General features: G+C 38.4%; 1 protein-coding gene across 1 annotated transcript in view; it reads left to right on the top strand.

Annotated features, from left to right (window-relative positions):
- The window catches only part of LOC135694373 (uncharacterized), a 45,984-nt gene that overhangs the window by 29,290 nt on the left and 199 nt on the right, over positions 1–16,495 (top strand). Inside the window, exons 14-18 of the mRNA XM_065213077.2 lie at positions 8,788–8,898; positions 9,454–9,572; positions 10,987–11,053; positions 11,900–11,927; positions 13,209–13,248. Coding sequence (XP_065069149.2) covers positions 8,788–8,898; positions 9,454–9,572; positions 10,987–11,053; positions 11,900–11,927; positions 13,209–13,248 — 365 coding nt within the window. The remainder of the gene's footprint in view (positions 1–8,787; positions 8,899–9,453; positions 9,573–10,986; positions 11,054–11,899; positions 11,928–13,208; positions 13,249–16,495) is intronic.

Here is a 16,495-nt window from a genome sequence, read left to right as displayed (position 1 = left end):
CAATCAGCATCGTTGTCAATCAGCATCATTGTCAATCAGCATCATTGTCAATCAGCATCATTGTCAATCAGCATTATTGTCAATCAGCGTCATTGTCAATCAGCGTCATTGTCAATCAGCATCATTGCCAATCAGCATCATTGTCAATCAGCATCATTGTCAATCAGCTTCGTTGTCAATCAGCATCATTGTCAATCAGCATTGTTGTCAATCAGCATCATTGTCAATCAGCATCGTTGTCAATCAGCGTCATTGTCAATCAGCATCGTTGTCAATCAGCGTCATTGTCAATCAGCTTCGTTGTCAATCAGCATCATTGTCAATCAGCATCATTGTCAATCAGCATCATTGTCAATCAGCTTTGTTGTCAATCAGCATCATTGTCAATCAGCATTGTTGTCAATCAGCATCATTGTCAATCAGCATAATTGTCAATCAGCATAATTGTCAATCAGCATCATAGTCAATCAGCATCATTGTCAATCAGCATCATTGTCAATCAACATCATTGTCAATCAGCATCATTGTCAATCAGCATCGTTGTCAATCAGCGTCATTGTCAATCAGCATCGTTGTCAATCAGCGTCATTGTCAATCAGCTTCGTTGTCAATCAGCATCATTGTCAATCAGCATCATTGTCAATCAGCATCGTTGTCAATCAGCATCATTGTCAATCAGCATCATTGTCATTCAGCATCATTGTCAATCAGCATCATTGTCAATCAGCATAATTTTCAATCAGCATCGTTGTCAATCAGCATCATTGTCAATCAGCATCATTGTCAATCAGCATCATTGTCAATCAGCATCATTGTCAATCAGCATCGTTGTCAATCAGCATCATTGTCAATCAGCATCATTGTCATTCAGCATCATTGTCAATCAGCATCGTTGTCAATCAACATCATTGTCATTCAGCACCATTGTCAATCAGCATCGTTGTCAATCAGCATCGTTGTCAATCAGCATCATTGTCAATCAGCATCATTTTCAATCAGCATCGTTGTCAATCAGCATCATTGTCAATCAGCATCATTGTCATTCAGCACCATTGTCAATCAGCATCGTTGTCAATCAGCATCATTGTCAATCAGCATCATTGTCAATCAGCATCGTTGTCATTCAGCATCGTTGTCAATCAGCATCGTTGTCAATCAGCATCGTTGTCAATCAGCATCATTGTCAATCAGCATCGTTGTCAATCATCATCGTTGTCAATCAGCATCATTGTCAATCAGCATCATTGTCAATCAGCATCATTGTCAATCAGCATCGTTGTCAATCAACATCGTTGTCAATCAGCATCGTTGTCAATCAGCATCTTTGTCAATCAGCATCATTGTCAATCAGCATCGTTGTCAATCAGCATCGTTGTCAATCAGCATCGTTGTCAATCAGCATCATTGTCAATCAGCATCGTTGTCAATCATCATCGTTGTCAATCAGCATCATTGTCAATCAGCATCATTGTCAATCAGCATCATTGTCAATCAGCATCGTTGTCAATCAACATCGTTGTCAATCAGCATCGTTGTCAATCAGCATCTTTGTCAATCAGCATCATTGTCAATCAGCATCATTGTCAATCAGCATCATTGTCAATCAGCATCGTTGTCAATCAGCATCATTGTCATTCAGCATCATTGTCAATCAGCATCGTTGTCAATCAGCATCATTGTCATTCAGCACCATTGTCAATCAGCATCGTTGTCAATCAGCATCGTTGTCAATCAGCATCATTGTCAATCAGCATCATTGTCAATCAGCATCGTTGTCAATCAGCATCGTTGTCAATCAGCATCATTGTCAATCAGCATCATTGTCAATCAGCATCGTTGTCAATCAGCATCATTGTCAATCAGCATCATTGTCAATCAGCATCGTTGTCATTCAGCATCGTTGTCAATCAGCATCGTTGTCAATCAGCATCATTGTCAATCAGCATCATTGTCAATCAGCATAATTGTCAATCAGCATAATTGTCAATCAGCATCATAGTCAATCAGCATCATTGTCAATCAGCATCATTGTCAATCAACATCATTGTCAATCAGCATCATTGTCAATCAGCATCGTTGTCAATCAGCGTCATTGTCAATCAGCATCGTTGTCAATCAGCGTCATTGTCAATCAGCTTCGTTGTCAATCAGCATCATTGTCAATCAGCATCATTGTCAATCAGCATCGTTGTCAATCAGCATCATTGTCAATCAGCATCATTGTCATTCAGCATCATTGTCAATCAGCATCATTGTCAATCAGCATAATTTTCAATCAGCATCGTTGTCAATCAGCATCATTGTCAATCAGCATCATTGTCAATCAGCATCATTGTCAATCAGCATCATTGTCAATCAGCATCGTTGTCAATCAGCATCATTGTCAATCAGCATCATTGTCATTCAGCATCATTGTCAATCAGCATCGTTGTCAATCAACATCATTGTCATTCAGCACCATTGTCAATCAGCATCGTTGTCAATCAGCATCGTTGTCAATCAGCATCATTGTCAATCAGCATCATTTTCAATCAGCATCGTTGTCAATCAGCATCATTGTCAATCAGCATCATTGTCATTCAGCACCATTGTCAATCAGCATCGTTGTCAATCAGCATCATTGTCAATCAGCATCATTGTCAATCAGCATCGTTGTCATTCAGCATCGTTGTCAATCAGCATCGTTGTCAATCAGCATCGTTGTCAATCAGCATCATTGTCAATCAGCATCATTGTCAATCAGCATCATTGTCAATCAGCATCATTGTCAATCAGCATCGTTGTCAATCAGCATCATTGTCAATCAGCATCGTTGTCAATCAGCATCATTGTCAATCAGCATCATTGTCAATCAGCATCATTGTCAATCAGCGTCATTGTCAATCAGCGTCATTGTCAATCAGCATCATTGCCAATCAGCATCATTGTCAATCAGCATCGTTGTCAATCAGCGTCATTGTCAATCAGCATCGTTGTCAATCAGCGTCATTGTCAATCAGCGTCATTGTCAATCAGCTTCGTTGTCAATCAGCATCATTGTCAATCAGCATCATTGTCAATCAGCATCATTGTCAATCAGCTTTGTTGTCAATCAGCATCATTGTCAATCAGCATTGTTGTCAATCAGCATCATTGTCAATCAGCATAATTGTCAATCAGCATAATTGTCAATCAGCATCAAAGTCAATCGGCATTATTGTCAATCAGCATCATTGTCAATCAGCATCATTGTCAATCAGCATCATTGTCAATCAGCATCGTTGTCAATAAACATCGTTGTCAATCAGCATCGTTGTCAATCAGCATCTTTGTCAATCAGCATCATTGTCAATCAGCATCATTGTCAATCAGCATCGTTGTCAATCAGCATCATTGTCATTCAGCATCATTGTCAATCAGCATCGTTGTCAATCAGCATCATTGTCATTCAGCACCATTGTCAATCAGCATCGTTGTCAATCAGCATCGTTGTCAATCAGCATCATTGTCAATCAGCATCGTTGTCAATCAGCATCGTTGTCAATCAGCGTCATTGTCAATCAGCATCATTGTCAATCAGCATCATTGTCAATCAGCATCATTGTCAATCAGCATCGTTGTCAATCAGCATCGTTGTCAATCAGCATCATTGTCAATCAGCATCATTGTCAATCAGCATCGTTGTCATTCAGCATCGTTGTCAATCAGCATCATTGTCAATCAGCATCATTGTCAATCAGCATCGTTGTCAATCAGCATCATTGTCAATCAGCATCGTTGTCAATCAGCATCATTGTCAATCAGCATCATTGTCAATCAGCATCATTGTCAATCAGCATTATTGTCAATCAGCGTCATTGTCAATCAGCGTCATTGTCAATCAGCCTCATTGCCAATCAGCATCATTGTCAATCAGCATCATTGTCAATCAGCTTCGTTGTCAATCAGCATCATTGTCAATCAGCATTGTTGTCAATCAGCATAATTTTCAATCAGCATCGTTGTCAATCAGCGTCATTGTCAATCAGCATCGTTGTCAATCAGCGTCATTGTCAATCAGCATCATTGTCAATCAGCATCATTGTCAATCAGCATCATTGTCAATCAGCATCGTTGTCAATCAGCATCATTGTCAATCAGCTTCGTTGTCAATCAGCTTCGTTGTCAATCAGCATCATTGTCAATCAGCATCGTTGTCAATCAGCATCATTGTCAATCAGCATCATTGTCAATCAGCATCGTTGTCAATCAGCATCATTGTCAATCAGCATCGTTGTCAATCAGCATCATTGTCAATCAGCATCATTGTCAATCAGCATCATTGTCAATCAGCATTATTGTCAATCAGCGTCATTGTCAATCAGCGTCATTGTCAATCAGCATCATTGCCAATCAGCATCATTGTCAATCAGCATCATTGTCAATCAGCTTCGTTGTCAATCAGCATCATTGTCAATCAGCATTGTTGTCAATCAGCATCATTGTCAAGTCAGCATCGTTGTCAATCAGCGTCATTGTCAATCAGCATCGTTGTCAATCAGCGTCATTGTCAATCAGCTTCGTTGTCAATCAGCATCATTGTCAATCAGCATCATTGTCAATCAGCATCATTGTCAATCAGCTTTGTTGTCAATCAGCATCATTGTCAATCAGCATTGTTGTCAATCAGCATCATTGTCAATCAGCATAATTGTCAATCAGCATAATTGTCAATCAGCATCATAGTCAATCAGCATCATTGTCAATCAGCATCATTGTCAATCAACAGCATTGTCAATCAGCATCATTGTCAATCAGCATCGTTGTCAATCAGCGTCATTGTCAATCAGCATCGTTGTCAATCAGCGTCCTTGTCAATCAGCTTCGTTGTCAATCAGCATCATTGTCAATCAGCATCATTGTCAATCAGCATCGTTGTCAATCAGCATCATTGTCAATCAGCATCATTGTCATTCAGCATCATTGTCAATCAGCATCATTGTCAATCAGCATAATTTTCAATCAGCATCGTTGTCAATCAGCATCATTGTCAATCAGCATCATTGTCAATCAGCATCATTGTCAATCAGCATCGTTGTCAATCAGCATCGTTGTCAATCATCATCGTTGTCAATCAGCATCATTGTCAATCAGCATCATTGTCAATCAGCATCATTGTCAATCAGCATCGTTGTCAATCAACATCGTTGTCAATCAGCATCGTTGTCAATCAGCATCTTTGTCAATCAGCATCATTGTCAATCAGCATCATTGTCAATCAGCATCATTGTCAATCAGCATCGTTGTCAATCAGCATCATTGTCATTCAGCATCATTGTCAATCAGCATCGTTGTCAATCAGCATCATTGTCATTCAGCACCATTGTCAATCAGCATCGTTGTCAATCAGCATCGTTGTCAATCAGCATCATTGTCAATCAGCATCATTGTCAATCAGCATCGTTGTCAATCAGCATCGTTGTCAATCAGCATCATTGTCAATCAGCATCATTGTCAATCAGCATCGTTGTCAATCAGCATCATTGTCAATCAGCATCATTGTCAATCAGCATCGTTGTCATTCAGCATCGTTGTCAATCAGCATCGTTGTCAATCAGCATCATTGTCAATCAGCATCATTGTCAATCAGCGTCATTGTCAATCAGCCTCATTGCCAATCAGCATCATTGTCAATCAGCATCATTGTCAATCAGCTTCGTTGTCAATCAGCATCATTGTCAATCAGCATTGTTGTCAATCAGCATAATTTTCAATCAGCATCGTTGTCAATCAGCGTCATTGTCAATCAGCATCGTTGTCAATCAGCGTCATTGTCAATCAGCATCATTGTCAATCAGCATCATTGTCAATCAGCATCATTGTCAATCAGCATCGTTGTCAATCAGCATCATTGTCAATCAGCTTCGTTGTCAATCAGCTTCGTTGTCAATCAGCATCATTGTCAATCAGCATCGTTGTCAATCAGCATCATTGTCAATCAGCATCATTGTCAATCAGCATCATTGTCAATCAGCATCATTGTCAATCAGCATAATTTTCAATCAGCATCGTTGTCAATCAGCATCATTGTCAATCAGCATCGTTGTCATTCAGCATCGTTGTCAATCAGCATCGTTGTCAATCAGCATCGTTGTCAATCAGCATCATTGTCAATCAGCATCGTTGTCAATCATCATCGTTGTCAATCAGCATCATTGTCAATCAGCATCATTGTCAATCAGCATCATTGTCAATCAGCATCGTTGTCAATCAACATCGTTGTCAATCAGCATCGTTGTCAATCAGCATCTTTGTCAATCAGCATCATTGTCAATCAGCATCATTGTCAATCAGCATCATTGTCAATCAGCATCGTTGTCAATCAGCATCATTGTCATTCAGCATCATTGTCAATCAGCATCGTTGTCAATCAGCATCATTGTCATTCAGCACCATTGTCAATCAGCATCGTTGTCAATCAGCATCGTTGTCAATCAGCATCATTGTCAATCAGCATCATTGTCAATCAGCATCGTTGTCAATCAGCATCGTTGTCAATCAGCATCATTGTCAATCAGCATCATTGTCAATCAGCATCGTTGTCAATCAGCATCATTGTCAATCAGCATCATTGTCAATCAGCATCGTTGTCATTCAGCATCGTTGTCAATCAGCATCGTTGTCAATCAGCATCATTGTCAATCAGCATCATTGTCAATCAGCATCATCGTCAATCAGCATCATTGTCAATCAGCATCATTGTCAATCAGCATCATTGTCAATCAGCATCATTGTCAATCAGCATCGTTGTCAATCAGCATCGTTGTCAATCAGCATCATTGTCAATCAGCACCATTGTCAATCAGCATCATTGTCAATCAGCATAATTTTCAATCAGCATCGTTGTCAATCAGCATCGTTTTCAATCAGCATCGTTGTCAATCAGCATCTTTGTCAATCAGCATCATTGTCAATCAGCGTCATTGTCAATCAGCATTGTTGTCAATCAGCATCATTGTCAATCAGCATCATCGTCAATCAGCATCATTGTCAATCAGCATCATTGTCAATCAGCATCATCGTCAATCAGCATCATTGTCAATCGGCATCGTTGTCAATCAGCATCGTTGTCAATCAGCATCGTTGTCAATCAGCATCATTGTCAATCAGCATCGTTGTCAATCATCATCGTTGTCAATCAGCATCATTGTCAATCAGCATCGTTGTCAATCAGCATAATTTTCAATCAGCATCGTTGTCAATCAGCATCGTTGTCAATCAGCATCATTGTCAATCAGCACCATTGTCAATCAGCATCATTGTCAATCAGCATAATTTTCAATCAGCATCGTTGTCAATCAGCATCGTTGTCAATCAGCATCTTCGTCAATCAGCATCATTGTCAATCAGCGTCATTGTCAATCAGCATTGTTGTCAATCAGCATCATTGTCAATCAGCATCATTGTCAATCAGCATCATCGTCAATCAGCATCATTGTCAATCAGCATCATCGTCAATCAGCATCATTGTCAATCAGCATCATTGTCAATCAGCATCATTGTCAATCAGCATCATTGTCAATCAGCATCATTGTCAATCAGCATAATTTTCAATCAGCATCATTGTCAATCAGCATCATTGTCAATCAGCATCATTGTCAATCAGCATCATTGTCATTCAGCATCATTGTCAATCAGCATCGTTGTCATTCAGCATCGTTGTCAATCAGCATCGTTGTCAATCAGCATCGTTGTCAATCAGCATCTTCGTCAATCAGCATCATTGTCAATCAGCGTCATTGTCAATCAGCATTGTTGTCAATCAGCATCATTGTCAATCAGCATCATTGTCAATCAGCATCATCGTCAATCAGCATCATTGTCAATCAGCATCATCGTCAATCAGCATCATTGTCAATCAGCATCATTGTCAATCAGCATCATTGTCAATCAGCATCATTGTCAATCAGCATCATTGTCAATCAGCATAATTTTCAATCAGCATCATTGTCAATCAGCATCATTGTCAATCAGCATCATTGTCAATCAGCATCATTGTCATTCAGCATCATTGTCAATCAGCATCGTTGTCATTCAGCATCGTTGTCAATCAGCATCGTTGTCAATCAGCATCGTTGTCAATCAGTATCATTGTCAATCAGCATCATTGTCAATCAGCATCATTGTCAATCAGCATCATCGTCAATCAGCATCGTTGTCAATCAGCATCATTGTCAATCAGCATCATTGTCAATCAGCATCATTGTCAATCAGCATCATCGTCAATCAGCATCATCGTCAATCAGCATCATCGTCAATCAGCATCATTGTCAATCAGCATCATTGTCAATCAGCATCGTTGTCAATCAGCATCATCGTCAATCAGCATCATTGTCAATCAGCATCGTCAATCAGCATCATTGTCAATCAGCATCGTTGTCAATCAGCATCATCGTCAATCAGCATCATCGTCAATCAGCATCATTGTCAATCAGCATCATCGTCAATCAGCATCATCGTCAATCAGCATCATCGTCAATCAGCATCATCGTCAATCAGCATCATTGTCAATCAGCATCATTGTCAATCAGCATCATCGTCAATCAGCATCATTGTCAATTAGCATCGTTGTCAATCAGCATCATCGTCAATCAGCATCATTGTCAATCAGCATCTATCATCATTTACTCTAATCAATCTATCATCATCAACATCATATCCACCCTAAATGATCATCGTTGTTGTATTGGTCATCTTTGTGGGTTCTATAGACATGAACTTCTTTAAATAACATAATTATACTTATCCCTCTTGTATTTATTTTCCTAGGTGGCTGGTTCTTTGAATATTCCATTGAAGGGAGCCGTGTTCCAGATGATAAATACTTTGAAAGAAAATCCAACAGAACCGATGGTTCACCTTCTTTTGGATATTTTACAGGTACGGAAGTACTTGATCATGTCTTAAAGATCCAGTGGCTCAGAAAAAGACCTTGTGACATCTAAAAAATCATAAATTTTCGTTTTCCCTTTTTTAAATTTTAATATTTTAAAAAATTTCTTACGAAATTTCTGCTAGGAGAATCCTATATTTTGACCTTGCTGTATAGGTGAAATCAATAAAAGAAAACTTAATTGCTGTTCCTTATTGAAAAAATTGATGAAAAAATTGTCTTAAAAACTTTCTGATGTGATATTTTACGCTCTCGGTCACTGGAGAAGACAAACAAATGTTGTTAAAGCAGTCAGACTGTGTTCTCTATCAATAAGAGACAAAGGCAATTTATCTTCCAAACTAGAAATGCACAACCCCCCCCCCCCCCTCCTCCCACTCCTCTCTTAAGCCGCCAAGTTAAATTTGGGCTGAAACCGGATATCTTAATGTTAGTGTTGAGGGTTCTGATCAATTTGGTAAACTTGAATCAAACATTGGATTGCAGTATAATCTTAGATTTTCATATTTTTGATTGTCATTTTGTTTGCATACTATGAACAGCACATTGGACCCACTCTGGATGCCCACAATAAGGACCGAAGCTTGCCCGAGGTTGATGTGTTATTTGACAGTTTCAACCACCCATCAAAGAACAAGGCCTGGTTGTCCCACCTCGAGAAGTAAGTCAGTCTGCGGTTCACTTCATAAAACCCTCTTAAAGGCCCTTGCGCTACCGGCATGTTTACCGGCAGTTGTCCTGATTGTGTTTTGTATTTTCATGCAGAACGATATCAGGTCGGTCTTTTGAAATACAGTCGCAAAGCATGCCGGTTGCGCAAGAGCCTTTAAGAGTTCTTCTTCAATCATAAACTTAAAAATTTCGTCAAGAATATAGAGATGATTAAAAAAATTTCACTTGTATTAAGATGCAGATGTAATGACTAATTATCAATTCAATACCATGTGATTTCTAGGCCTAAAATTGGCCTTAAAAAGAAAGAAAGATCCCTATAGTTTCTTAAATTTTTAGGTTCCTCCCTACACTTATATACAGATGAAGTTTCTGTTGGAAAATATCAGTTTATCTTTTCAGAAATGTAGTAAATTTACTCAAGTGGTCGGTGTTCTTTCCAAAACCGAGTTCGAGAATGTTAACCCACTCTATTTCTTCATTGAAAACCGATTGACTTACATTTCGACTCCATTTCCAATATACACCACTGATTATGACGTGACCAGCAAGTTACAAATATTATATGTTTTGAAAGCAGCAAATTTTTTGTGTTTGGGAGCAGGGTTGCCAGATGCTTGGAGTGGTTGGCGGCCAAATATTTTACGCGTGACGGCCAAATTCGGCCAGCCAAACAAAATGTACAAAAAAGCTACATTTCGGCTAAGTCTTTAGAGTAATAGTGTAATCAAAATTGGCTTTGTTTGTTACAAAAGCTCCAACTTGCTTTCAATTTCAATTTTCTGCTTTCTTTTACTTTGTTTCTTGCTTCGTTATTTGCAATTTTGAGAATGTTTTAATAAAATGTTGAATATTTCTGTTTAAAAATTGTCGTTTTCTTTGTATTTTTGTGGCTTTCAACATGCGGCCAAAAGTCGGTCAACTTTTACTCTTCGGCCAAATCAATTTTGGACGGCCAAATGGCAACCCTGTTTGGGAGGTGCAGCAAATGTTTTGAATCTTCTTTCTAAGTTTTCTGCAATTGTTTGGGAGACGAGCGAGCGAAAACCTTAAAATGTGCGAGGCATCCTTCCGTCCTGGAGTTGAAGAGCATACGTAATATATCTTCGTTCCATACGCGTGCTCTTTTACTTTAGGGCGGGGGGTTGCTGCAAGCATTTCAAAACTTTCTCTTATTCGTCTCCAGAACAAGCTACTGCAATAAATTAGACTTAATGCAGGTCTATCGTAAGCGGAGGAGCCGGTAGTAGTTCCCCAAAGAAATACCCGAGTCTCGAGTGTGTCAATAATTCGTTCTCCTTTTTTGTAGCCCGTTTCCCAAATATAAACTCTATAATTCCCAAGTTTTTCAAAATAATATAAATGAAATTTTAAGAAATTCATATTGATTTCTTTCTCTCTAGTGGAGAAAGGCTCAGTAACTCTGTTTTTGAAATGTACAAGTTGCACACAAGAGATTGGGATCGAGAGGTAAAATGAGCTAGTATCTATTGTGCTAAATATTACTACTTTCGCAACTTTCTCTCCCCAACAATTTTGATAGCCAAGGCAAGTATCATACAATCTCCTAATTTACCTTATCTCCTACATCATTTCATGATTAACCAACATTGTTCCAAGAAGGAGAGTGAGACCCCGTTTACACTGTCCCGCACAAGTTTTGAGCCGTGACAAAACTGTCACGAAACGCCGTTCCCTGACGGTACAAAATTTGCTCGCTTTCATAGCAGGGTCCAAACTGTTCCAGATTGGAGAGCAAAATCGTTCCAAAGTTGTACGGGATATGGTTAACGGGGTCGCACTCTTCAATGTTGAACCAAAACGCTTTTGCTATGCTATTTGAAACAGTTCCGACCTTGCTATGAAAGCAAATGAATTTTGTACCGTCACGGTTCCAATTTTGAACGGGACAGTGTAAACGGGGTCTGAGTGGCTAAATTCGCTTTTAAAACCTGACGTTAGTGTTCCAGGACTGTTTGCAGGGAAGCTTGAATGATGGTTGTAACCTTAATATTGGTTGACACAGAGATTTCGGCTATCCTTTGACGTATGAAAGAGGTTTGACGATAAAAGTCGAATTTGAACAATCATTGAATTATAGATTAAGTGTTGCAGCCCTAATTCTTAGTTTATCAGACTGAAAGTTCAAGTGAAGTTTGTTCAGAAGTGCCAGTTGTGCAATTATAGGAGGGTGACTGAAATCTTTTTATTTGAAGTGATAACTCAAATATTTTGATATTCAAACGCCAAGACTCTTTTGGCGTGGTTTTTATGATCCTGCTTATTTTGTTAACGCAATTTGTCTCGCCTTTGCAGGAGGATGTCGATACGGAGGAAGCTGTTGGTGTGTATTTCATCATCTTATGCATTTTTGCACGTTATTAGCATATTTGGTTCAAAGTTAGAGTGCATTGATTAGCTGCATGCTACACTTTCAGAATGTTTACATGTCAACAACGAGACAATTTATTCTATTATATTATTGTACGTATATCCGAGAAGTTAAAGTACTAAATCAGACCAACTGGTCCTTCTGAACACTGAACTGAAAAGAAATTGTAGTAAACACAGAATTCATATAGGCATGTCTTGCAAAAGATAACGAAAAATTTTGTGTCAATCTCCAAAACCTGGTGGGAAACCTATCTTAGTTTAAAATCCGTTTAATCTTAAAAGGTTCAAAAAATCTTTAAACATTCGAAGACTTATCACACGTTTGAGTGGATTCCTTACCCTACATCGATTTGATGTTAGTAATGCTCCTGCTGCATGTCATTAACAATCCCAAAACACTTTTCTCATTGATAAAAAGACCTTCCAATATTTTCCAGGGCCAAGATACGTTCTGTTTCTCTCCGTATTCCACCCATCAAGTACGTCCACCAAAACCAATCTGCATATACAACAGCAATATGGATTTGCCAAATGTCCTTGCTCATATAGATTGGCTACATCTTTTTTAAAAAAATCTTGAACTTAGTTAGGACAAAAGACTCCGCCGACAAGAAAAATCTTGTTTTCTTACCTGTGTCCAAACAACAGCTCTATTTGTTTATCTCAATCAAAGGAAAAATCGAAAGCAAACTTTTCGGTTGCGGTGATAGGCAAGCAATCGTCCCGGGTAGGCCAAAGAATTTGCAGGTGACTTTGATGGAGAGCTTAAAGGCACAGACCCAAGTGCCAATGTTGCTTTCTATGTAAAAATTAGCATGAGGGCTGGAAAGGCAGTTAACATAATATGTCTACTTCTAGAGAACAGAAGTCAAGAGACGAGTATATTTTGTCTTATGTATTTGCCAAGTCACCTACACGAGCAAGTTTTTGAATTTAAAATTCTTGACATGACAAGCATTCATGTTTAAAAACTGATATGTCAGCTTTGAACGAATACTTTCGTCAATCATAGACCGTCATGGTTCCTTTATTTTGCCCATTCCATCTAACCAAAAAGCTGCCAATGAAAACTCAGAAAGGAAAATTGTTCCTGTAGACTTTCCTTTGTTGAAAACAACGAAGCGTTCCATGCAGACATGCTTAATGTTCCGTGACAATTTTGATTTTCTCTCTACAATAATTGCCTTAATCTTGAGGTTTCAAACCGAGCCACTCATTTCTATCTTTACAGATTGGAACGCATATTGTGGTCCGGAAAACGAAGATCCAGTGTAAGTTTATCAGAGCTTAATATTATGGCTTGTGTTAATACTTTATGGAAACTTTGCGCTTAATGAAATTTGTGTCTTGAATTTGCTTAAAGGCATTTGACATGCATATGTACAGCGAATCCAAAAATAACTTGCACAAGAAAGGTATTGAAAACCGCTCACGTGAAACCACTGCGCGCTGCTCTAGGATTTGACCGATTTGCAGAAAGGCGGAAACTGTTCACGTGTTTTTCTCTGTGTGCAATTTGATTGGTCAACCGAGTGGTCGAGTGCCACTTTTATCTGTGTCTGTGTAAAGTCACTGACAGTCAATCGTTTAGAATTGAAAATAGACTTTGCAGCGCGTTAATGATAGAGGATTGGCCTGATTGTATTGTAACAATAGGTGTATTGTGTAGTCCAACCAATAGGAAATTTGCATGGCCAATGAAATACATCGGGACCTGGTGCCTTTAATGAATGAAATAATGGATATATTTATACAGCAATTGTAATATATCCTGTTTGGCTCCAGCCAACAAACAATATATTGTAATATATCCTTTTCAATTCGATGTCAGAGCCAATTTGTGAAAAACGTGAATACTGTAACGCATGCAGGGCAATGTCAGTAAAAATGATTTCGATGTTCGTTCACTTCCTAAATGTCAGAGAAAATTCCGATATTCACGGTTTTGAACAAACTCATGTTGATCAGATGGAGCAAAATAGCTATGAAATTTGATTTCTTTGCCGTAAACTTTGATAGAAAGATTGCCTTCATCAGTCGACAAGAGTAAACTACTGCCAACGAATAAAAACCAAACGAAATTTTTGACAAAGTAGATAATCAACACGGCGACAAAGAGATAATCAACACGGGAGAAGCAATCAGGACGTGAAAGAAGAAGGAACGAAGGGAGAGTAGATGAATGAAATGAATAGAAAGAGAGTCATGGGATAGATGACTGTTGGGAATTAGGCGAAGGCTTATCCCTATGTATGGGAAGGCTGTCATAAATAGGCAAATCAAAAGAGTTGTCTGTTTTCAAAGGGAGTGGCTACGTTTTAAAAATATGTTCATGGCGGAAGAACGGCAAGGAGATTTGACATTTTGCCCGTGTTCGTCAATTCTAAATTGCTCTCTACAGCGAATCAAAAGATTGCGGGGTGTTTTACAATAGTCAGTGGCCCTGTTGCCATTACACGGTAACTTGTTAATAACGTTAAAGCACAGTTGGGGAGTTCTTAAGGGCGAATAAATTTGAAAAACGTTTAGGTGATGTAAATACAAACCTTAACTCAAAATCAGGATAGGATTGTTTCATTTGTTTAATAATGTTTTTCTTAATGCGAAGGTCATAATGTCCTAAAAAGGAGGAAAGATCAGGAAAGGCTTTCGTTGACTGTTTTTGTTGGAAGAAGTCTCAGTAGGTTTATATTGTTTTTCAAGAAAGATCCTAATCTTCCTATTAATAAAATATCTTAAACATACTATCAACCAAAGATTTAGGAAAGCAGTTATCATTAAGGATTGTTTTGATTTTGCAAAAGTTCCTTCTGAAAATATTTCATATGTAGAGCAAATTTGAAAGGCACTGGAATTAAGTACACTAAAAAGATTGATTTTCAGTTTAACAGGAGACAGACTGGGAAAATCAGTCTGTAAAGTCCGGTCAAGGTTTACTTGCGGTACAAAGTAGTGGAAAACTCACTGTTACTTTTGGATACCAAGACATCTAGAAATAGCAACGAATTGTATTGATTCTTTGAAAGTTTGTTAATTCGTCGAAAATTTTTAGTGACTAGGCTGTGTTTGATGTGAAAAGTCGAGAAGTGTGAAAAGTTAACGGTTTTAGCACTAAAGAGTTCCACTTCGGGGACGTTTAAGGTACTTGCATAACCAGCATGCTTTGCGACAGTTGTTTTCAAAACCGGCCTATCATCGTACTGCACGAAATACAAAATACAGCCCATTTCATCTCGTGTAAAACACCAGCAACCGCAAAGTATGACGGTTGATCAAGAGCCTTTAAGGCTGCACCTCCTCCAATCCTTGCCAAACGTTACTTCTGCACCAATGTAAATTTCGCTTCGATAATACTGATTCGTACTGTACTGTGCAAACAAGCTGACGTGTTAAAACAGATAAATATAAAAAATATAAAAATTGAAATAATTTCTTTGGCTGCAATGTCTAATATTTTGTCATAAAAAAGCAATTTGGGAACGTGAAACTCTATTCTGGCCGCGCACGTTTCATAGAAAACCCTAGGTCGTCCCCTTGAGCAAAGCCATTTGAAAAGTCGCTCTGTGGCTAGCTAAGAAAGACACTTGTTGCCAAATCACAAATGGATTAACATACTTCTCTATTATTATAACAAATTCGCTCCAGTGGCTTTTTATGGAAAATTGCGTGGGATAACTTTCTTTCTGACAGGAACATTATGTCTATTTCTACGTATTGAATGTTGTTGTCATGAAATCAAAAGTTGCTTAATCTTGTATAGGTTAATATCAAAATGCATGATTATCGATAATTTAACATGAAAGGGATATGAAAAGGAAACTGTGTAGGTAGCAGGAGGGTTTTTATCGGATCTGCCCCCTTCACTGTACTGATGTTGTACAGAAACATAACTTCAACTAAACGTGCTATGCTTTCAGCAATGTTTTGATCGCTTACATTGTTTTGAAAACTGGGAAGGACTTTGAATGGCTGCCTGTCAATTATTTGACACGATCTCAATAAATGGAGTTTTACCTGCCTTTTATCTCATGGGTTAAAATTATAAATGCTCCGGTCGTAAGAATTTTTATCCGTTGTTCGTTTGTGAAATGTGTGTATAATCGCAGAGTGGAATATTCAGTTGCCACAAATTTGGCAGTAAGTTGTGTTTCTTGCAAGAATTCCTCTGAGCTCCTGGTGTGTGACATCACACATCTTTGTTCCAAGTAGTACCTAGATCTCTGGGGAGCTTCAAGTGAATCCCCATTTCAATCCAAGCATTGTTTTAGGCTAAGGAGAGGCGTAAATCTTTCTTTGAAGCTTAAAAAGCCTATCTTTAGTATTTCGGTCATTGTAAAGCTGAAACAGTTTTTGATTTCTTCGACACTTTTCAATTGAATAAATTCTAGGGCTATTTTAAAGCATTTTCACCTTTCTAAGAAATAATCTTTCTGTATGACACTCTTTCTGGCTTTGGCTCAAACTAATTTTGTAGCAAATTGTTTAGGTATTTTATCACATTTTTTCATTGTTTTCTTA

The sequence above is a fragment of the Rhopilema esculentum genome, chromosome 8 (assembly GCF_057945365.1).
Source record: "Rhopilema esculentum isolate cy_ngs chromosome 8, ASM5794536v1, whole genome shotgun sequence".
NCBI lineage: Eukaryota > Metazoa > Cnidaria > Scyphozoa > Rhizostomeae > Rhizostomatidae > Rhopilema > Rhopilema esculentum.
The sequence above is the reverse complement of the archived record's forward strand: the minus strand, read 5'-3'. Positions and strand labels throughout refer to the sequence as shown.